The 24,075-nt window shown below is 42.0% G+C and overlaps 4 protein-coding genes and 2 long non-coding RNA genes across 7 annotated transcripts in view; 3 read left to right on the top strand and 3 right to left on the bottom strand.

The window, feature by feature from the left end:
- LOC115194861 (equistatin-like) overlaps positions 1-24,075 on the bottom strand; it is a 364,924-nt gene that overhangs the window by 115,927 nt on the left and 224,922 nt on the right. The window lies entirely within an intron of this gene.
- The window catches only part of LOC115194830 (equistatin), a 360,364-nt gene that overhangs the window by 101,703 nt on the left and 234,586 nt on the right, over positions 1-24,075 (bottom strand). The window lies entirely within an intron of this gene.
- LOC115194835 (equistatin-like) overlaps positions 1-24,075 on the top strand; it is a 244,947-nt gene that overhangs the window by 81,144 nt on the left and 139,728 nt on the right. The window lies entirely within an intron of this gene.
- LOC115194837 (saxiphilin) lies at positions 309-11,589 on the bottom strand. 2 transcript variants are annotated; one of them, XM_029754760.1, is made up of 5 exons: positions 11,524-11,589; positions 8,842-8,905; positions 837-968; positions 520-607; positions 309-445 (listed from the first exon to the last, which is right to left on the bottom strand). In XM_029754760.1, the coding sequence occupies exons 2-5, from the start codon at positions 8,891-8,893 to the stop codon at positions 430-432; spliced, it is 288 nt and encodes a 95-aa protein (XP_029610620.1). In that variant the 5' UTR covers positions 8,894-8,905; positions 11,524-11,589; the 3' UTR covers positions 309-429. The 2 variants fall into 2 exon arrangements, with proteins under 2 accessions (XP_029610620.1, XP_029610619.1); XM_029754759.1 differs by lacking the exons at positions 8,842-8,905; positions 11,524-11,589 and adding exons at positions 1,609-1,673; positions 2,218-2,239.
- Positions 14,608-15,585, top strand: LOC115194894 (uncharacterized). The gene is made up of 3 exons (XR_003878547.1): positions 14,608-14,764; positions 14,967-15,101; positions 15,232-15,585. It is a non-coding gene; the product is annotated as an uncharacterized LOC115194894 (long non-coding RNA).
- Positions 17,091-22,012, top strand: LOC115194875 (uncharacterized). The gene is made up of 5 exons (XR_003878522.1): positions 17,091-17,198; positions 18,225-18,303; positions 21,398-21,529; positions 21,665-21,760; positions 21,886-22,012. It is a non-coding gene; the product is annotated as an uncharacterized LOC115194875 (long non-coding RNA).

Genomic DNA, 24,075 nt, shown 5'->3' on the forward strand with positions numbered 1-24,075 from the left:
CCACAACATCTGCTATTAACCTGCATGTGACCAATAGTTGATTTGCAATTACATTGATGTCAGTGATTAGAGGGATATAAAGTGCTGAGTACCAGGCAGTTATCAAGTATAGTAGGCTACTAATGACCATCAGCAGCATCATAGCTTGGAAAAGCCTAATTACCATGACTAAGTGGTCACATGGAAGTGACTGCCTTCATGACCACAGGTGTGGTGGTAATACGGTCACCATAGCCTTATTCCTTCCATTTCCCAGAAATGGACTGGTTCAGCATATCACACCAACAATAAAGAAATTGAAGCAACAATTTTAGATCTGGATTTATTCATATAGAATGTGAATCAACGCCCATAGTACTGTAAAGACAAGCATCAAAGTAATGCCAATGTTTTTGCAAAGTCTTCTCAACGGCTTGGTTCCACTGCCTCTCATCTGCGAGAACCACTATAATTAAACAAAAACAAATATTAACACTCAGAACAAGCTGCAAAGAATGAACATTTAGTGAGTGAGTGTACCTGCATGCACATTTGACAGAAGCAGTGCCTGGTGGAGTCTCAGTACCCAGGATCTTTTGTCCAGTTCTGGTAACACACCAAGAGGAACCTACCAGAAGTGGACATGTTAAAAAGCTGTTGCATAAGTCCCCACAAGAAAAGTAAACAAACATGTGACATTTTGTTAGTCCCCATGAGGTCAAATGCTATTTCCAAGGGGGTTAAGGTTAGAATTAAAGTACGGTTTTTGTGTTAAGGGTAGGGGAAATAGGATTTTAAATGGGACTGAATTGTGTGTCCCCACAAGGTTAGCTGTACAAGACTGAGTGAGCGGTAACCTGTAGATCCCCAGTGTTGCTCAGGGGTGTATTCTCCCTGGCAGTCACACGTGGGGACGTAGACTCCAGGCGGGCCATTTATCACAGCATCTCTAGCACGCTCACAAGGGGTCTTGGGTCGTTTCATTGCATCTGGACACACAGGTAACATACATTGTAACGTAGACATAACATTCTGGAAGCTTGGGCTGCATCCCGTGTGGGACCCTACTCCCCTATGGGCCCTGGTCAGAAGTAGTTTATACGGAACAGGGTTCCATTTCAGATGCAACCTAGGGACTTCCTGGCTAAAAAAAATAGAAATTCTGCTACTTGTTTAAAGGGCCCATGCAGTCAAAATTCAGTTTCTGTGTTTTGTATAACTGCTGATGACACTAAGACTGTAAAAGTGGGGGTAAATTGTTCAGTGTCATTTCTTGATAGTTGCTAGACAAGCCAGTCATACATACAGTTGAATGATTAAACTATTCATATCAGAATACCTCAGTCCAGCATCTAGACACCGATATACATGTCTGGAACTAGAAAAGTGGCAGGTAGCCTAGCGGTTAGAGAGTTGGGCCAGTAGTTCATGTCAGTGAACCGACAAGTTGGTATATCCATCTATGTTCCCTTCAGCAAGGCACAACCTTCATTATTCCAGTGTCAGAGGGTGTCCCATGGAGAAGCGGTTATGAAAACATTTCCAATTCACACCTGCATGTGTGAAATAGGACAGAGCAACACCCACTAATGTTAATTAAAATGCAGGTGTGAGGCATGTAACTCTTACCTCCGAGAGCAAAAACCGTGCTGATAAGCAGAATGATGGTCAATGTCGCCATGATGATAGGTCTCCTAAAAGAGAGGATTAGATGAGAATTTTAATCAGCTGTGATAGTACTGGAATATTACAAGTCAGTGGAGTGGCTGGTGGAACTAGAGGAGAGGTTAAGGAAACCCTGTGTTAATTACAACACTTAAGCAACTGCTAAGGCAGCATTTTCTAAACCCAGTCCTGAGGACCCCAAGAATCGAGTATTGGCAACACGGTGCTACTAGTCTTCTGCCAAAACTCAGGTATCATCTCTTCAACCACATACAATAGATAAGCCTGGCACACAGGAATATGCATCCTTCACAGATGGCTCCTCATTTCTTATGTAGTGAACCATCTTTGGCAAGGGCCCATAATGCACTACATAGGGATTGGGAAGCAGCCTAGATGTAGTCAGAGACTACCCAGTTACTGCAAAGGTAACTATTAGTCTATGCTCTTAAATGCAGGGGGTCACTCCACAAAATGGCACCCTATATAGTGCACTACATTTGACCAGGGCCACATAAGATTAAGGTGCCATTTGAGATGCAGATAGTCTATTAAATAATGATACAATCTCACCTTCTGCACTCTTCCAAGGGATTCACTGGTTGTCTCTCTGTTGTCTGTGAGTTATGGTCTACTCTTCCACCTCTCCTTTTAAAGGATCTGTCACAGGTGTGACTAGTTGCCTCATTAACCCAACGAGAGATCCCGATGTCCGCCATTAGCCAATGATGTAAAGTACTTAAGTAAAAATACTTCAACGAAATACTAATTTGTTTTTTTTGGGTATCTTTACTTTACTATTTATGTTTTTGACAACTTCACTACATTCCTAAAGAAAATAATGTACTTTTTACTCCGTACATTTTCCCTGACACCCAAAAGTAATCATTACATTTTGAATGATTAGCAGAACAGAAAAATGGTCCAATTCACACACTTAAAAGAGAACATCCCTGGTCATCCATACTGCCTCTGATCTGGCAGACTCCCTAAACACAAACGCTTTCTTTGTAAATTATGTCTGAGTGTTGGAGTGTGACACTGGCTATCTGTAATTAAATTAAAAACAACAAGAAAATGGTGCCGTCTGGTTTGCTTAGTATAAGGAATTTATATAAGGAATAGTATAAGGAATTTGAAATGATTTATACTTTTATTTTTGATACTTTAGTATATTTAAAACCGAATACTTTTCTCAAGTAATATTTTACTGGGTGACTTTCACTTTTAATTGAGTCATTTTCTATGAAGGAATCTTCATAGGCATTGAAGAGAGTAGTAGAGGAAGATGGGTCCAGTTTCGAGGGATCCTGAGAGGCTCCCTGTGAGTATGCCGAGGCCAATAGAGAGTGATAGGAATAACATGTGTTTCAGTAAGGCTCTATTTTTATGTCTGTTTTTTTCTAAACCATTTCCCCATTCTTTTTTACCTTCCCCTTTGTGTCACAAATTGTAATGAATTCACAAACCAGAACAGGACAGCCCATGCTGTAGGACTCAGCCAACGCAGTGCGACTCAGCCCACAAAGTATTTATTAAGTTATACGTTTTAAAAACATTACCATATATTCATTACAGATTTCACAACATATTAAGTGTGTGCCCTCAGGCCCCTGCTCTACTATCACATATCTATATCACAAAATCCAAGCAAGTGTACATGGGTGTAGTGTGTATGTTATCGTGTGTTTGTATACATGTGTCCATGTTTATGTTACTTCAGTCTCCACTGTTCTTTAGGGTGTATTTTTATCTGTTTTTTAAATACAATTCTACTGCTGGCATGAGTTTCTTGATGTGGAATAGATTTCCATGTCGTCATGGCTCTATGTAGTACTGTGCGCCTCCCATTGTCTGTTCTGGACATGGGGAATGTGAAGAGACTTCTTGTACCATGTCTTGTGGGGTATGTATATATATACTGCTCAAAAAAATAAAGGGAACACTTAAACCACACATCCTAGATCTGAATGAAAGAAATAATCTTATTAAATACTTTTTTCTTTACATAGTTGAATGTGCTGACAACAAAATCACACAAAAATAATCAATGGAAATCCAATTTATCAACCCATGGAGGTCTGGATTTGGAGTCACACTCAAAATTAAAGTGGAAAACCACACTACAGGCTGATCCAACTTTGATGTAATGTCCTTAAAACAAGTCAAAATGAGGCTCAGTAGTTTGTGTGGCCTCCACGTGCCTGTATGACCTCCCTACAATGCCTGGGCATGCTCCTGATGAGGTGGCGGATGGTCTCCTGAGGGATCTCCTCCCAGACCTGGACTAAAGCATCCGCCAACTCCTGGACAGTCTGTGGTGCAACGTGGCATTGGTGGATGGAGCGAGACATGATGTCCCAGATGTGCTCAATTGGATTCAGGTCTGGGGAACGGGCGGGCCAGTCCATAGCATCAATGCCTTCCTCTTGCAGGAACTGCTGACACACTCCAGCCACATGAGATCTAGCATTGTCTTGCATTAGGAGGAACCCAGGGCCAACCGCACCAGCATATGGTCTCACAAGGGGTCTGAGGATCTCATCTCGGTACCTAATGGCAGTCAGGCTACCTCTGGCGAGCACATGGAGGGCTGTGCGGCCCCCCAAAGAAATGCCACCCCACACCATGACTGACCCACCACCAAACCGGTCATGCTGGAGGATGTTGCAAGCAGCAGAACGTTCTCCACGGCGTCTCCAGACTCTGTCACGTCTGTCACCTGCTCAGTGTGAACCTGCTTTCATCTGTGAAGAGCACAGGGCGCCAGTGGCGAATTTGCCAATCTTGGTGTTCTCTGGCAAATGCCAAACGTCCTGCACGGTGTTGGGCTGTAAGCACAACCCCCACCTGTGGACGTCGGGCCCTCATACTACCCTCATGGAGTCTGTTTCTGACCGTTTGAGCAGACACATGCACATTTGTGGCCTGCTGGAGTTCATTTTGCAGGGCTCTGGCAGTGCTTCTCCTGCTCCTCCTTGCACAAAGGCGGAGGTAGCGGTCCTGCTGCTGGGTTGTTGCCCTCCTATGGCCTCCTCCACGTCTCCTGATGTACTGGCCTGTCTCCTGGTAGCGCCTCCATGCTCTGGACACTACGCTGATAGACACAGCAAACCTTCTTGCCACAGCTCACATTGATGTGCCATCCTGAATGAGCTGCACTACCTGAGCCACTTGTGTGGGTTGTAGACTCCGTCTCATGCTACCACTAGAGTGAAAGCACCGCCAGCATTCAAAAGTGACCAAAACATCAGCCAGGAAGCATAGGAACTGAGAAGTGGTCTGTGGTCCCCACCTGCAGAACCACTCCTTTATTGGGGGTGTCTTGCTATTTGCCTATAATTTCCACCTGTTGTCTATTCCATTTGCACAACAGCATGTGAAATTTATTGTCAATCACTGTTGCTTCGTAAGTGGACAGTTTGATTTCACAGAAGTGTGATTGACTTGGAGTTACATTGTGTTGTTTAAGTGTTCCCTTTATTTTTTTGAGCAGTGTATATATATTATGTATAGGTGTCTGAGCTCTGTGCCAGTAGTTCAGACAGATTGGTGCATTCAACACCTCTCACAAATACAAGTAGTGATGAAGTCAATCTCTCCTCCACCTTGAGCCAGGAGAGATTGACATGTATTTTATTAATGTTAGCTCTTTGGATATCCAAGTGCCAACCGTGCTGCCCTGTTCTGAGCCAATTGCAATTTTCCTAAGTCCCTCTTTGTGGCACCTGACCACACGACTGAACAGTAGTCCAGGTGCGACAGAACGAAAGGCTGTCGACCTGCCTTGTTAGTGCTGATAGTGCTTCAAGCTGTGTAAGGGCTATTTGACCAAGAAGGAGAGTGATGGAGTGCTGCATCAGATGACCTGGCCTCCACAATCACCCGACCTCAACCCAATTGAGATGGTTTGGGATGAGTTGGACTGCAGAGTCAAGGAAAAGCAGCCAACAAGTACTCAACATTTGGAAACTCCTTCAAGACTGTTGGAAAAGCATTCCACGTGAAGCTGTTTGAGAGAATGCCACAAGTGTGCAAAGCTGTCAAGGGAAAGGGTGGCTACTTTGAATAATCTCAAATATATTTTTTGTTTAATACATGATTCCATACGTGTTATGTCATAACTATTATTCTACAATGTAGAAAACATATATTTTATTTCACAAGTTCTCATTTACAATTGCGACCAGAATTGGATGTAGTCTATCACAGTGCTATCCGTTTTGTCACCAAAGCCCCATATACTGCGACCTGTATGCTCTCGTTGGATGGCCCTCGCTTCATACGCGTCGCCAAACCCACTGGCTCCATGTCATCTGCAAGTCTTTGCTAGGTAAAGCCCGCCTTAACTCGGCTCACTGGTCACCATAGCAGCACCCACCTGTAGCACGCACTCCAGCAGGTATATTTCATTGGTCACCCCCAAAGCGAATTCCTCGTTTGGCCGCCTTTCCAAACTCCAAGAATCACTGAAGCCTCATATCTCCCTCACTAACTTTAAGCAAACCCGTTGTCAGAGCAGCTCACTGCACATAGCCCATACTGTATTTATTTAGCCCCTTTGCACCCCAGTATCTCTACTTGCACAGCTATAGCTCGTGTTTAATTGCTATAATGTAATTACTTTGCCACTATGGCGTATTTATTGCCTTACCTCACCTGATTTGCATACACTGTATATAGACTTTCTCTACTGTATATTTGTTCCATGTGTAACTCTGTGTTGAACATTTGCTTTATCAAATGAGAACTTGTTCTCAACTAGCCTACCTGGTTAAATATATATTTTTAAAACACAACTGTGACCTGTTCAAATGCATCACTGGTACTGTAGATATTGTAGTGCTAGCATATAGAAAGCTGATGGGATTCTCCTGTTTTTCAAAGAAGCCATCATGCTGGTCTCACGCAATTGCATAGGTTATAGAAATGTTGCGCAACATGAGCTCATTAAGTAATTTCGATTTTCAAATGCCATTTGCATTGATGTCAGAGTGATTAGAGGGACAATACAGTGTTGAGTACCAGGCAGTTAGCAAGTGTGGTAGACTACTAACGACCATCACCAGCATCAGAGCTTGGAGTAGCCTAATTCCTACATGGTCACGTGGAATTTGACTGCCTTCATGTCCTGTAACCACCGGTGTGGTGGTAATACAGTCACCATAACAGTCCTACCCCTTCCTCCATTTCCCAGAAATGGACTAATTCAGATAAATTGTTCAGCATATCACACCAACAATAAAGTAAGTAAATCAACAGGTTAATCTCTGGATTCCTTCATGTATTTATTTGTATGGAATGTGAATCAGTTCCTGTAGAACAGTAAAGACTACTGTCAGTCTTCTACATCTTTAGTTCCAATGCCTTTCATCTACAATTAAACAAAAAAACCATCAAGAACCAGCTGCAAAGTAATAACATTTAGTGAATGATATATACACACACACACCTTGGTGAAACAGTTGCTAGCAGTTGATAGCAGTGCCTGGTGGAGTCTCGGTACCCTGGATCTTCTGTCCGTAGCTGGTCACACACCAACAGTAACCTACCAGAAAGACATGTTGCATATACAATATATACACATTGAATTATCACATTCGATTTTAGTGTGTGTATGTGCGTCCGTGTTAACCTGTAGAGCCCGAACATTGCTTAGGGGTGTATTGTCCATTGTCGTCACACGTGGGGATGTAGGCTCCAATTGGGCCATGTATAGCGGCATCTCTAGCATCCTCACAGGGTCGTATCATAGCATCTGGACACAGGTAACATACATTGTAATGTGGACATAACATTGCAGGAAAATGTATGGACAGAATATACATGTCTGGAATCTTGGGTTGTGTCCCATATGGGCCCTGGTCAGAAGTAGTTTATACGGAATAGGGTTCCATTTCAGATGCAACCTAGGTAACCCCCCCCCCCTAAAGATTTAGATGCACTATTGTAAAGTGGTTGTTCCACTGGAGATCATAAGGTGAATGCACCAATTTGTAAGTCGCTCTGGATAAGAGCGTCTGCTAAATGACTTAAATGTAAAATGTAAATGTCTAAATATTGAAATTCTGCTACTTGTTTAAAAGCCCTGTGCAGTCAAAATTCTGTTTCCCGTATAACAGCTGATGAAACTAAGACTGGAAATTGTATCAGTGTTATTTCCTGATAGTTGCTAGACAAACCGATCGTAATTCCAGTTGAATGATCAAACAATTCATATCAGAATACCTCACTCAGTCCAGCATCTAGACACCAAAATACATCTCTGGAACTAGAGGAGTGGCAGGTAGCCTAGCGGTTAGAGAGTTGGGCCAGTACCGTAATTTCCGGACTATTAACCGCACCTGAATATAAGCCGCACCCACTGAATTTTAAAAAATATTATTTTGAACATAAATAAGCCGCACATGTCTATAAGCCACAGGTACATTGAAACAAATTAACTTTACACAGGCTTTAACGAAACACAGCTTGTAACAAAAAATTATAAGCTTTAGTTGTCTTTTTGCACCGAGTCAATACCTCACGCTGCCGATTCCAACGTCTTATCATCGACTCAATAAGACCACGCTCCCGTGCAGCAGCTCCATTTCCTTTTCCAACAGCCAGATCAATTGCCTTCAACTTGAAAGCTGCATCATATGCATTTCTCCGCGCCTTTGCCATGATGAGGGTGATAAAATGACTACCGTGATCAGAATGATGGGAAGTTCGAGAGCGCTCGATTTAATCTAAACAGTAAACCAAAAAGTTGTTTGACCTTAACCCGGTCGGCAATTTCGTTGGTCTAATGAAAGCTTCATGCAGTAAAAAAAAAAAAAACTGAGCACGTCACAGAATGTGTTTTTTTTTTAAACTTGAAAGCTGGAAAAATCCATATATTCGCCACGTCATTGTTTAAGCCGCGAGGCTCAAAGCCTGGGAAAAACAGTTGCGGCTTATAGTCCGGAAATTACGGTAGTTCAAATCAGTGAGCTGATATATCCGTCTATGTGCCATTCAGCAAGGCACAACCTTCATTTCTCCAGTGTCAAGGTTGATAATGGCTGACCCATGGAGAACCGGTTATGAATAGAAACACATGTCCAATTCACACCTGCGTATTAATACCTACATGTGTGTAAAGTAGGACAGAGCAACACCAAATAAGGTTTTTATTAAAATGTGGTGAGTAGGTGTGAGGTTTGTCACTCTTACCTCCCAGAGCAAAAGCTGTGCTGACAAGCATAATGATGGTAAATGTCGCCATGGTGATCGTCTCCTGAGAGAGAGAACAAGAGTGAGATTAGTTGAGCATTTTAAATAATCTGGTACGGCTGTGGGTACTAGAGGAGAGGTTAAGGAAACCCACTGTTAGGTACAGAACTTACTCATCTGCCAAAGCAGCATTTTCTAAACCCAGTACTGAGGACCCCAAGAACCAAGTATTGGCAACACAGTGCTACTGGTCTTCTGCCAAAACTCAGGTATCATTTCTTCAACCACATACAATAGATTAGCCTGGCACACAGGAATATGCATCCTTCCCAAATGGCTCCTCATTCCTTATGTAGTGAACTACCTTTGACGAGGGCCTACAATGCACTACATAGGGAATGGGAAGAATTATAGATATTGTCAGAGACTACCCATTTACTGCAAAGGTACGGATTAGTCTATGCTCTTAAATTCAGGGGGCCGCTCCACAAAATGTCACAACTACATAGTGCACTACGTTTGACCAGGGCCACATAACATTAAGGTAGAATTTGAGATGCAGATCGTCTATTAAATAACGATGCACTCTCACCTTCTGCACTCTTCCAAGGGATTCACTGGGTGTCTCTGAGTTATGGTCTACTTCTTCCACCTCTCCTTTTAAAGGACCTGTCACAGGTGTGACTAGTTGCCTCATTAACCCAATGAGAGGTCCCGTTGTCGGGCCATTAGTTAGTGGTGTAAAGAACTTATTTAAAAATACTTTAAAGTAGTACTTAAGTCATTTTTGGGGGGGGTCTCTTTACATTTGACAACTTTCACTTTACATTATTTTCTTTATGAATTTAGTTTTCAATGAGGTACCTGCTAGCAGCATGGGTCCCACCTCTGAAGAGCCATCCATAATACACTAGATGGTTCTGATAAGTCACCATTTACAGCACTGATCAATAACTAAATCTAGTTTATACACTACCCATCCAAATATGGCTGCCAATGTTTTGTTCTGGCTTTGCACATCCATGTTTCCTCTACTTCCGTTCTGCCCCAGCATGGTGCCTATGGCGAGGTGGATTGGCTAGATGCTGAGTATAACATGGAATCCATTTTTGATTTGGGGGTGTGAAAGTAAAAATAGCATTTCATAGTTTCTTGTTCACTGAGACGCAGTGCAAATGGCAACCAATCTGAAAAGTCTACAGGATTATATATGTAAGACACATTCTGCTAGCAGGTAACATTGGACCATGTCTCATCTCACAAGCTGTAACAATTTCCTTACAGTTAAATTAAAGGTTTAATACTGGACTAGCAACACAATAATACACAAGTTAGGATGAACAGGATATTATGCCACAATGCAGGAAATGAAAACCCTAAAAGTTTCAATAACAGGAACTTACTTTAGTCAACCAACAACAGGACCAGTAAAGGAATTGGGCCACTACAAACTCTGAACAACCCCAAACAAAACAAGCTGCTTATATACCAAAGGAATGGAAGAGGAATTGGTGATTAGCAGAGTGAGTTCAGGTGTGGTGAGTTAGCAGGAGAGGGGCGTGTCCAGAGGGTAATTGGGATTTTGTTGAAATAGCATTATTCTTCAAAACATGTGCAGGGTCCACATTCACTATGGGCTCTGGTCAAAAGTAGTGCACTTCATAGGCAATTGAGGGCTATTCGAGATACGGTCACATACAGTATTAGATGAACAGATGTTGAAATCTCACTTTCTGAAATCCTGCCTGTGAGTTGAGTTCTAAGTCTCCCTCCTCTCCTTTTTAAGGACCCATCCAGTCAGACCCCTCCCTCTATTTGTGCGGAGGATGGTGGAGATGGCGAAAACAAAAGTGTCGTTTGAAGTTGAAAGCAGATTGAGTACAGTTAGCGAGAATTGAGTCTGATTAGTCGTTGTTTGTTGGGGTACGTGTTGTCATCACATAACTATAAAGATTCAACCCTTTAATTATGAAAGCAAAGTGTTTTGTTTTAACTTTTATGCCCACTGCATGCAATATTTTTTTATAACCACACAAACACGTATACAAAACAGGGCTGAAACCTGAGTACCTTAAATAAATACATGGGACGAGACTCGTAATCATCTACGCACAATACAAGCGACACGAAAGCTAACACAACAAGGCACAGGTACTCACACGACCAACTACCAATGGACATTGGAACAATAAATCGAGAACAAAGGGCACACTTATACATTTATTAATCAGGGGAGAATATGGGGAACAGGTGTGGGTAATGACACAGTTCAGTTCCTAGAGGCCGGTGACGTAGACCTTTGAAACTGGTGCACGGAAAGAGCAACAGTACCGGAGGGATCCGTGACAGAGAGGTTAAGGAAACCCTGTGTTAGCTGCAAAAATGATGCAAGTGCTAAGGCAGCATTTTCTCAACTCAGTCCTGGTCATTCCAGGTATCATCTCTTCAACCACAGACAGATTCTCCTAGCACACAGGAACATGGATGCTTCCCAAATGGCTTCTTATCCCCTATGCAGTGCACTACTTTGGACCAGGACCCACAGTGAACTAAATAGAGAATAGCCCAGGGCCACAAAGGTAATATGGACCCTTGTCTAAAGTAGCTCACTACATAGGGAATAGGAGGTCAGTTGGGACGCAGACAGGGACAGTATTAGATGAAGAGATGTTGAAATCTCACCTTCTGAAGTCTTCAGTTGTAGCTTCACTTCTTCAGAGATCTTCAAAGATCTTCAAAGGTCTTCAAAGGTCTTCACTGGGTCTCTCTCTCTCTCTGTCCTGCCTGTGAGTTGAGTTCTACCTCTCCCTCCTCTCCTTTTTAAGGACCCGTCAGTCAGACACCTCCCTCTTTTTTTCTCAACCTATCTCTCATCCTTCAAACCTCTGCATACTTTCTGTCCAGCCCAAAACCTGCTAGACATGTCCGACATCTACCTGTTTGACAGGGTTGGGGTCAATTCAAAGTGAAGGTATTCAACTTTTGTAACACATTCATGTGTTGCATATTGGGTCACAAGATGGTTATGAAGTTTATCTTGAACACTGGTGTCCTACTGAATGTTCTACTTAATTCTACCTAATTGAAGCTGATGAAGATGTAGTCTGAAGTGCATTATAATGTCTTGGATACAATGACATTTCAGGAGATAAATAATGAGCAGGAAAACCTTTTGTCATCATTGTGATGTCAGCAGATAGACTTTAGATGCAACTTTAACTATAAGCTCTGGAATGTTACATTCATTTTAATTAACTGCCATCCCTGCTGTCTGTCTAATTGACCTTTTGCCCCAGAATGTTGGGCAACTGATCGTAGAGCTCCAATGAATAGCAACTGTCGTCAAGTCCAACACCTTGGACAAGCTCATGTTTAAAACACATGAAATCCATTGAGATGATTACAGAAAAGGTAGAGTTTTGATTGAAAAACATAGTTTAAAATGGCTAAATATTTCAACAGTGCACCGGGGATACTTGCTACTGTGATTCCTGAAATGCCGTAGGACCAGCAGCATTCCTTTGTGAGGAGGAGAGAAGGTGGGAGAGGGTGAATAGCTAGCGTGCCTTTTCTTTGTGAGGGTCAAGCATCTCTTTCACCAAACCTTGTCCTCAAGGTGACTTTCTGGAAGAACACGACAATGGATGAGTTATGTCCCAAATAGAACCCTGTTCCCTACATAGTGGACTAGTTGTGACCCTATAGGCCCTGGTCAAAAGAAGTGTACTATGTAGGGTATATCTTGCAATAGGATTATTTCGTAAGATGGTTCTTATTGTACCCCTGTTGCAAAATATGTTGTCTTAAAAATTGTATTTAAGAGTCCTACTCCTTCCTTCATTTCCCAGAAATGGATAGGTTCAGATAAATTGTTCAGCATATCAAACCGACAATAATGATGTCACGTCCTGACCAGTAAAGGGGTTATTTGTTATTGTAGTTGGGTCAGGACGTGGCAGAGGGTATTTGTTTAGAGTGTTTAGGGGTTTACTAGATTATGTGTTTATGTAGAGGGTATTTGTTTAGAGTGTTTCGGGGTTTGGTGGTTTATGTGTCTAAGTAGAGAGGGTATTGGTTTAGAGTGTTTCGGTGTTGTCGGGTTGTGTGTAGGTTAGATCTCGGTGATATAGTTCTATGTGCAGTTTTGATTTGACCTTCAATTGGAGGCAGCTGTTCCTCATTGCCTCTGATTGAAGGTCCTATGTATAGGGGTAATTTAGAATGGGGGTATTGTGGGTAGTTGTGGTTGCATAGCTTTGTGTTTAGCCTGCAATCATGTTTGTCCATAAGGTTTCTTGTTTCGTAAAGTGTTTGTGGTTTTTTGTAATAAAACGTAAAAATGAGTGCCCAACCCGCTGCGCTTTGGTCCACTGTCTACGACGGTCGTGATGAAATGGACAGTTTAATCTCTGGATTTCTTCATTTATTTTAATGGAACGTGAATCAGTTCCTGTAGTACAGTAAAGACAACTGTCAGTCTTTTCAAAGTCTTTGTTCCAATGGCTTTCATCTATGCTCACATCTACAATTACAGACAGAAACAGCATTCAGAATCTGATGCAAAGAATTAACATTTAGTGAATGAGTGAGTGTGTCTGTGTACTTAGGTGAAACAGTTGATCTTGGTGGAGTATTAGTACCCTGGATCATCTGTCCAGTAGTGGTCACACACCAACAGTAACCTACTAGAAATGGACATGTTAAAAACATGTTACATATAAACTCAGCAAAAAAAGAAACGTCCTCTCACTGTCAAAAGCGTTTATTTTCAGCAAACTCATGTAAATATTTGTATTAACATAAGATTCAACAACAGAGACATAAACGGAACAAGTTCCACAGACATGTGACTAGCAGAAATTGAATAATGTGTCCCTGAACAAATGGGGGGGGTCAAAATCAAAATAAACAGTCAGTATCTGGTGTGGCCACCAGCTGCATTAAGAAATGCAGTGCATCTCCTCCTCATGGGCTGCACCAGATTTGCCAGTTCTTGCTGTGAGATATTACCCCACTCTTCCACCAAAGCACTTGCAAGATTCCGGACACTTCTGGTGGGAACGGCCCTAGCCCTCACCCTCCGATCCAACAGGTCCCAGACGTGCTCAATAGGATTGAGACCCGGGCTCTTCGCTGGCCATGGCAGAATACTGACATGTGATTGTATCCCAAATAGCCCTCTATTCCCTATGAAATGCACTACTTTTGACCAGAGCCCATAGTGAATATGTTGCCCTGGACAAATGTAGTGCACTTGTTTTAAAGGCTAATGCTAATTCCACAAACTCCCAATTACCCTCTGGACACGCCCCTCTCCTGCTAACTCATCACACCTGAACTCACTCTGCTAATCACCAATTCCTCTTCCATTCCTTTGGTATAAAAGCAGCTTGTTCTACCTGGGTTTGTTCTGCATTTGTGGTGTCCCAGTTCCTTTATTGGTTCTGTTGTTGGTTGGCTAAAGTACCTTCCTGCTATTGAAACATTTAAAGGGTTTTAATTTCCTGCATTGTGGCATAATATCCTGTTCATCCTAGCTTGTGTAGCATTATGGTGTTGCTAGCCCAGTATTAGACCTTTAATTTAACTGTAAGGGACTTGTTACAGCTTGTGAGATGAGACATGGTCCAATGATGGTACCTGCTAGCAGAATGTCTCTTACATCTATAATCCTGTAGACTGTTCTGCTCGGTTGCCCTTTGCACTGAGTCTCAGTGAACAAGAAACTATGAAATGCTGTTTTTTTTACCCCCCCCCACCCTCAAATTCAAACAGATTCATTCCATGTTTGCTCAGCTGTCTTGCTAACCCCCCTCACAACACGAGTTATTGATCACAGCTCAGTGCTGTAACTGGTGACTTACCAGAACCATCTAGCGTATTAAGGATGGATCTTCAGAGGTGGGACCCATGCTGCCAGCAGGTACCTCATTTAACATCTCCTGAATGCAAACGCTTTGACAGATTTCCAAATAACTTTACAGGGAGAGCACACTTTGCAACAATCTGAGTTATCACAGACTTTCCTGATGGCCATTTCACCTTACCTACAGGTGTTACAAGCCACTAAGCCTTACCTGCCAGCCTTTAATATTATGCTTTTATTTTTTGTTGGACAATAAAAGAACCAGAACTGAATATGGTTCAACCATAATGCCTGCATTCTGACAGATTTGGAAATAGCCAAAGCTGCAGGGCATTTCTACATTTGGGAACTAGGCTTCTGATTCTCAGTGCTGCCTTTGCTCTAGGAGATGCAAGTAAGAGTCCACTTTTCTTCACTCATTCTGTATTTTTATTGTAGAATAGGTGACTGACTGATCTTCAAATAACATTGTAGCTGTGATTTGTACACTGGCCTTTAAAGCCACATGTAACTTCTCCTTACAGATTCAATTCTAGAAGAAGACTTGTGTCCTTCCGGTTGGACCAAATATGGATCAAGCTGCTAAATGTTTGTAAAGACTACAAGGAGCTGGCCTGAAGCAGAGGTTTCGCCCTTACCATCTACTGTGAATTTGGAGGGACAGTGCAGTTGAAATTAGCTCCTTTTACATTACCTTAAAGGTGATACTTTCTTAAACGGCAACACATGACTGATGTGAAATACTGAACATCCCTTTAAATTAACCTTTTAAGACAACATATTTTGCTACAGGGGTACAATAGGAACCATCTTTCACAGTAATCCTATTGCAAGATATTCCCTACATAGTACACTGCTTTTAACCAGGGCCTATAGGGTCACAGCTAGTCCACTATATAGGGAACAGGGTTCTATTTGGGACACAACTCATCCATCTATTCCATTGTCGTGTTCTTCCAGAAATACAGAAAGTCACCTTGATGACAAGGTTTGGTGAAAGAGAGGCTTGACCCTCACAAAGAAAAGGCACGCTAGCTATTCACCTTCTCCCACCTTCTCTCCTCCTCACAAAGGAATGCTGCTGGTCCTACGGCATATCTCTCTTCCAATACTTTAGCCTTAAGACATTGATCTATCACCTCTCATCTTGCAGACTGTTTTAAATTAAATCACACTGAGATTGTGGTATTTCTTGCACAATACTTTTGCACTACGATGATGTAAAACCGTATTACAAACGTCTGCTAACATTAGCCACCGCTAGCTGAGAATCATTGGGAGCGGTGGGGCAGGCTGTGCCGGTCATTTTTTTATTTTCTTCAATGGTCTGAAAGATGCTGGAAATTAATATCTTGTTAATGCAAAGACCAGGAAACTCTGGAAAAAAATACAAGTCGATTTATATAAATTAATGGCTCTGAATGCACTGTCAGCATGCAGCCAAAAGTTACCAACCACTTTTGGAGCTAACTAGCTAGTGCTCTCAAATGGAATCCTTATGTCGACAGCAGATGAGACTTGTGTTCATAACATGGCTAACTTACCTAGCTAACAAAACAAGTTATATTAACAGGATAGATAGCTGGCCATCAGCAACATTGGGTTGTCAATGAGACAGAGCTCGCTAACCAGCTGAGCCAGCAAACAAAATAATCATTTCGTATTTGAAAAAATACCCAACAGACTCTGCATTTCAGGAATCACAGTAGCAAGTATCCCTGGTGCGCTGTTGAAATATTTAGCCATTTGAAACTATTTGTTTTTCAATGAAAACTCTACCTTTTTGTAATCATCTCAATGGATTTCATGTGTTTTAAACATGAGCTTGTCCAAGGTGTTGGACTTGACGACAGTTGCTATTCATTGGAGCTCTACGATCAGTTGCCCAACATTCTGGGGCAAAAGGTCAATAAGACAGACAGCAGGGTTGGCAGTTAATTAAAATGAATGTAACATTCCAGAGCTTATAGTTAACGTTATGCTGCATCTAAAGTCTATCTGGTGACATCACAATGATGACAAAGGTTTTCCTGCTCATTATTTATCTCATTCTGAAATGTCATTGTGTTTCCAAGACATTATAATGCACTTCAGACTACATCTTCCTCAGCTTCAATTAGGTAGAATTAAGTAGAACATTCAGTAGGACATCAGTGTTCAAGATAATCTTCATAACCATCTTGTGACCCAATATGCAACACATGAATGTGTTACAAAAGTTGCATACCTTCACTTTGAATTGACCCCAACCCTGTCAAACCGGTAGATGTTGGACAGGTCCAGCAGGTGTTGGGCTGGACAGAAAGTATGCAGAGGTTTGAAGGATGAGAGATAGATTGAGAAAAATAGAGGGAGGGGTCTGACTGGACGGGTCCTTAAAAAGGAGAGGAGGGAGAGGTAGAACTCAACTCACAGGCAGGACAGAGAGAGACCCAGTGAAGACCTTTGAAGATCTCTGAAGAAGTAAAGCTACAACTGAAGACTTCAGAAGGTGAGATTTTTACATCTCTTCATCTAACACTGTCCCTGTCTGCGTCCCAACTGACCTCCTATTCCTTATGTAGTGAGCTACTTTAGACAAGGGTCCATATTACCTTTGTGGCCCTGAGCTATTCTCTATTTAGTTCACTGTGGGTCCTGGTCCAAAGTAGTGCACTACATAGGGGATAAGAAGCCTTTTGGGAAGCATCCCATGTTCCTGTGTGCTAGGTGAATCTATTGTATGTAGTTGAAGAGATGATACCTGGGATCACCAGGACCGAGTTGAGAAAATGCTGCCTTAGCAGTTGCATCATTTTTGTAGCTAACACAGGGTTTCCTTAACCTCTCAGTCACGGACCCCCCCGGTACTGTTGCTCTTTCCGTGCACCAGTTTCAAAGGTCTACGTCACCGGCCTCTAGAAACTGAACTGTGTCATTACCCACACCTGAATAGTAATTGTATAAGTGTGCCCTTTGTTCTCAATTGGGCTGTCGATTATTGTCCCAATGTCCGTTGGTTGTTGGTCGTGTGAGTACCTGTGCCTTGTTGTGTTGGCTTTCGTGCCGCTTGTTTTGTGCACTGATGATTACGGGTCTTGTCCCGTGTTGTATGATTGTGCGCTTTTGTTATCTGGTCTCGTCCTGTGTATTTATTCAAGGTACACCTCGCTCTTCTGTTTGGGTTTCAGCCCTGTGTTTTGTATTCGTGTTTGTTAGGTCTTCGTCCTCGTGCCTTTACATGGCAATCTGTAATTTGGGTAAATAAATAAAAAACGATTATGCATTCCTGTCTCCTTGATAACAACGTGACACTCTCCTCTAGTACCCCCAGCTGTACAGTATGTTATGTACCTAACACAGGATTTCCTAACCTCTCCTCTAGTACCCCCAGCTGTACAGTAGGTTATGTACCTAACACAGGATTTCCTAACGTCTCCTCTAGTACCCACAGCCATTCCACTGATTTGGAGTATTCCAGTACAAGCACAGCTGATTCGAATGCTCAACTTCTCTCTCTCTCTCTCTCTCTCTCCAGACTATCACCATGGTGGCATTGACCATCATTCTGCTTGTCAGCACAGCTTTTGCTCTGGGAGACACCTTTGCTCCCATAGGTAAGAGTGACATACCTCACACTTACAGTTGAAGTTGGAAGTTTACATACACTTATGTCGGAGTCATTAAAACTCGTTTTTCAACCACTCCACAAATTTCTTGATAACAAACTATAGTTTTGGCAAGTCGGTTAGGACATCTACTTCGTGCATGACACAGGTAATTATTCCAAATATTATTACAGACAGATTATTTCACTTACACTGAATTATATCACAATTCCAGTGGGTCAGAAGTTTACATACGTTAAGTTGACTGTACCTTTAAACAGCTTGGAAAATTCCAGAAAATAATGTCATGGCTTTAGAAGCTTCTGATGGGCTAATTGACATCATTTGAGTCAAGTGGAGGTGTACCTGTGGATGTATTTCGAGGCCTACCTTCAAACTCAGTGCCTCTTTGCTTGACATCATGGGAAATTCAAAAGAAATCAGCAAAGACCTCAGAATTCTTTTTTTTAGACCTCCACAAGTCTGGTTCATCATTGGGAGCAATTTCCAAACACCTGAAGGTACCACGTTCATCTGTACAAACAATAGTACGCAAGTATAAACACCATGGGACCACGAAGCCGTCATACCGCTCAGGAAGGAGACACGTTCTGTCTCCTAGAGATGAACGTACTTTGGTGCGAAAAGTGCAAATCAATCCCAGAACAACAGCAAAGGACTTTGTGAAGATGCTGGAGGAAATGGGTACAAAAGTATCCACAGTAAAAACGAGTCCTATATCGACATAACCTGAAAGGCAACTCAGCAAGGAAGAAGTCACTTCTCCAAAACCGCCATAAAAAAGCCAAAGTACGGATTGCAACTGCACATGGGGACAAATATTGTACTTTTTGGAGAAATGTCCTCTGGTCTGATGAAACAAAAATAGAACTGTTTGGCCATAATGACCATCGTTATGATTGGAGGAAAAAGGGGGAGGCTTGCAAGCCGAAGAACACCATCCCAACTGTGAAGCGTGGGGGTGGCAGCGTCATGTTGTTGGGGTGCTTTGCTGCAGGAGGGACTGGTGTACTTCACAAAATAGATGGCATCATGAGGACGGAAAATGATGTGCATATATTGAAGCAACATCTCAAGACATCAGTCAGGAAGTTAAAGCTTGGTCGTAAATGGGTCTTCCAAATGGACAATGACCCCAAGCATACTTCCAAAGTTTCGGCAAAATGGCTTAAGGATAACAAAGTCAAGGTATTGGAGTGGCCATCACAATGCCCTGACCTCAATCCTATCAAATTTGTGGGCAGAACTGAAAAAGCGTGTGCGAACAAGGAGGCCTACAAACCTGACTCCGTTACACCAGCTCTGTCAGGAGGAATTGGCCAAAATTCACCCAACTTATTGTGGGAAGCTTGTGAAAGGCTACCAGACACATTTGACCCAAGTTAAACAATTTAAGTATATTTGATCAATTACATTTAATGTTGATACTTCAGTATATTTAACCTCACTAGGGTAGGGGCAGTATTTTCACGGGCGGATGAAAAATGTACCCAAATTAAACGGCCTACTACTCGGGCCCAGGAACTAGAATATGCATATTATTAGTAGATTTGGATAGAAAACACTCTAAAGTTTCTAAAACTATTTGAATGATGTCTGTGAGTATAACAGAAGTCATATGGCAGGCAAAAACCTGAGAAAATCTAAGCAGGAAGTGAGAATTCTGGTGCTTGTAGTCCTTTCAAGTCATTGCCAATCGAACACACAGTGAGTTAGGGTTCATTTTGAGTCTTCTCCGGTAAACACAGACCAAAGGAGAAGCCTGGAAAGTTGGTTACAAGGGGAGGGCCATCACTACATAGGCGTGCGTTCATGTGGGTGGCTGCTTTGTTCCAAAACGTTTTATAAGACAATGCAATGGTCCGGTTGGAATATTGTTGAAGTTCTGATTGAAAAAGGCCCTAAAGATTTATGCTACACAACGTTTGACATGTTTGAACGAACGTAAATAGATTTTGTTTTTACTTTTCGTCGTGACATTTTCCGCGCGCTTCGTACATTTTGAGTAGCCTACTGAACACGCGAACCACAAGGAGCTATTTGCACATAAATTATGGATTTTATCGAACAAAACAACATTTGTTGAGTATCTGGGATTCATGGAAGTGCCTTCTGATGAAAATCATCAAAGGTAAGTGAATATTTCTAATACTATTTATGAATTTAGATGACTCCAACATGGCGGCTATCTGTATCGCAAAGCGTATTTTTCTGGGCGCAGTGCTCAGATTATTGCAAAGCGTGATTTCCCAGTAAAGTTATTTTGAAATCTGGCAATGCGGTTGCATTCACGAGATGTTAATTCTATAATTCTTTGAATGATAGTATAATATTTTACCAAAGTTTATGACGTGTATTTTTGTACATAGTGATGTTGATTCACCGACAGTATTGGAGGGAAAATATTTTCTGAACGTCACGCGCCACTGTAAAATGCTGATTTTATATATATAAATATGAACTTTATCGAACAAAAAAATGCATGTATTGTATAACATAATGTCCTAGGAGTGTCATCTGATGAAGATCGTCAAAGGTTAGTGCTTCATTTAGCTGTGGTTTGGGTATTTGTGATGCATGCTAGTTGCTTAGAAAATGGCTGTGTGGTTATTGTGTCGATGTACTCTCCTAACATAATCTAATGTTTTGCTTTCGCTGTAAAGCCTTTTGGAAATCGGACAACGTGGTTCGATTCAGGAGAATCTATAAAATGGTGTAAATTAGTCCTATGTTTGAGAACTTTGAATTATGACATTTTGTGGTTTTAAATGTGGTGCGCTGATTTTTCACTGGCTGTTGAATAGACGATTTCATCCCACTTACCCTAGAGAGGTTAAAAAGGTCAGCTGTGACACTATAAATTAAGGTTGTGCCTTGCTCAAGGGCACATAGACAGATATTTCAACTTCTCATCTCAGGGATTCAAACTAGCCATCTTTCAGTAACTGGCCCAACTCTCTAACCGCCTGCCACTTCTCTTGATCCAGAGATGTATAAGATTGAGATTGACAGCCCAAGCATCCAGAATGTGTGTCCAGCAATGTTATGTCAACATTACAATGTATGTTACCTGTTTATCCAGATGGTATGATACGACACAAGACTCGCTGTGAGCGTGCTAGAGATGCCGTGATAAATGGCCCAATTGGAGCCTTTATCCCGACTTGTGATGACGATGGACAATACACCCCTGAGCAATGTTGGGGCTCTACAGGTTACCACTGACGCACATACACAGAAGCACACAGTAAATTCTCCAATTCAGTTGAATGTGACAATTCAATGTGTTACAGTAAAATGTGTAAATATTGAATTTGTAACAGGTTTTTAACATGTCTTTTTCTGGTAGGTTACTGTTGGTGTGTGACCAGTACTGGAAAGAAGATCCAGGGTACGGAGACCCCACCAGGAACTGCTATCAACTGCTAGCAACTGTTCCAGCAAGGTGTATATACACACAAAGAAACAAACACACACACACACTCTCACTCATTCACTAAATGTTATTTCTTTGCAGCTGGTTCTGGATGTTAATGTTTATGTTGTTGTTGTTTTTGTCTGTAATTGTAGCTGTGGCCGTAGACAAAAATGTTGGAACGAAGACGTTGAAAAGACTTTGACAGTTTTCTTTACTGTACTACAGGAACTGATTCACATTCCATACAAATAAATAAAGAAATCCAGAGATTTAACTGTTGATGATTTGCTTCTTTATTGTTGGTGTGATATGCTGAACAATTTATCTGAACCAGTCCAGTTCTGGGAAATGGAGGAAGGAGTAGGGCTGTTATGGTGACTGTATTACCCCCACACACCGGTGGTTACAGGACATGAAGGCAGTCAAATTCCACGTGACCATTTAGTAATTAGGCTTCTCCAAGCTCTGATGCTGGTGATGGTCATTAGTAGCCTACCGCACTTGCTAACTGCCTGGTACTCAGCACTCTATTGTCCCTCTAATCACTCTGACATTAACTCTGATTGGTGGAAATCAGAAAGATGGACAGTTTAGAAGTGGGTTGTGGGGTTAGTCACGTGCACAGGCAAGGTTGTTTTTTTTACTCCTATGATCTTAGGGTCCATGATATGGGGCATCAGGTTACTCAGTGACACCCACAGAAAACAACTGAAAGAGTTTACAAATATTAGCATCCTAACTCTGATTGCAGGACGTTGACTGTGGAATCAAATCTGTCAGTATTTCCTTTTTTTGTGGATTTCTCTTTATATATTCATTTAACTCTATGGCAGCTTTGGTCCTCCATAGACATCAAAATGTCATTCCAATATATACAGAGTCCACAGTCAGAACCATGCTACTCTGAGGCTGAAGAATTGTTCCAGGCCACAGAGGGATGAAAGACCCCTTTACTGAATCTACATCTTCACATTTCACTAAATCATTCCATTGTTTGCTTCATGCATTATATCATCCTGTAAAATAAAGTACATGCTCTTGGTCTTTACATGAGTAAATGTTGTATTAGAACTTGTAGGATGACTTGATGAAATATGGTTCATATCTCCTGGTTTTGTTACATTTGCTTCCTTCTGATCTTTTGGGGCCAGACTAATCTAATCATTGTTAGGGTACTTAATGTTCATGCCAGTATTTGGAGGCAACTTGCCAGAAAATGAACATGGTTAGTACAGTATTAGCTAGCATGAAAGTATGGGTGATTCACATCATTGCCCTAGGTGAAGGGGAATTAATAACTTGAGGGGTAAGGAAATGTTCAGCCTATAATTTGCTAACTAAAACACACACCACATGACCAGAAGTATGTGGACACCTGCTTGTCAAACATCTCATTCCAAAATCATTGAGTTGGGCCTGTTTTTGCTATAACAGCCTCCACTCTTCTGGGAAGGCTTTGCACTAGATGTTGGAACATTGCTGCGGGGACATGCTTCCATTCAGCCATGAGCATTAGAGGTCAGGCACTGATTTTAGGCGATTAGGCCTGGCTCACAGTTGGAGTTACAATTCATTCCAAAAGTATTGAATGGGGTTGAGGTCAGGGCTCTGTGCAGGCCAGTCAAGTTCTTCCACACCAATCTCGATAAACCTGCACGGGGGGATTGTCATGCTGAAACAGGATAGTGCCTTCCCCAAACTGATGCCACAAGTTGGAAGCACAGAATTGTCTACAATGTCATTGTATGCAGCACCGTTAAGATTGTTTATCACTGGAATTAAGGGGCCTAGCCCGAACCATGAACAGCACCAGACCGTTATTCCTCCAACGAACTTTACAGTTGGCACTATGCATTCGGACAGTTAGCGTTCTCCTGGCAGACTTTTTACAAACTGACTTGTTGAAAAGGTGGCTTCCTATGAAGGTTCCACATTGAAGGTCACTGAGCTCTTCTGTAAGGCAATTCTTCTGCCAACGTTTGTCTATGGAGATTGCGTGGTTGCTTGCTCGATTTTATACACCTGTCAGCAAGGGAAATGTTGCGACAAACAAAAAGCATCCAATCAGTGGCAGTACTTTAGGGTGAAAACAGCTCGTTGATGAAACGTCAAAAGAGAATGTCAGGTATCATGCAAGCTGGACAATTGAGGAGTGGAAAACATCGCCTGGCCCAATGAATCTCGGTTCCTGTTGCGTCATGCTAATGGCAGAGTCAGGATTTGGTGGAAGCAACATCAGTCCACGGCCACATCCTGCCTGGTGTCAACGGTACAGGCTGGTGGAGGAGGTGGATTGATGTTTCCCTGGTACACGTTAAGTCCCTTGATACCAATTGAGCAAT

Source organism: Salmo trutta, chromosome 5 (assembly GCF_901001165.1).
Source record: "Salmo trutta chromosome 5, fSalTru1.1, whole genome shotgun sequence".
Lineage (NCBI taxonomy): Eukaryota > Metazoa > Chordata > Actinopteri > Salmoniformes > Salmonidae > Salmo > Salmo trutta.

What these genes read in the sequence shown, in the direction of transcription:
- LOC115194837 (XM_029754760.1), bottom strand. Translation starts at nt 8,893, where the DNA reads ATGGCGACATTTACCATCATTATGCTTGTCAGCACAGCTTTTGCTCTG. An exon ending in CACAGCTTTTGCTCTGGGAG is followed by an intron (nt 969 to 8,841) that starts GTAAGAGTGACA and finishes CTGTGTGTCCAG; the next exon opens with ATGCAATGAAACGACCCAAG. An exon ending in GCAACACTGGGGATCTACAG is followed by an intron (nt 608 to 836) that starts GTTACCGCTCAC and finishes CACTTCTGGTAG; the next exon opens with GTTCCTCTTGGTGTGTTACC.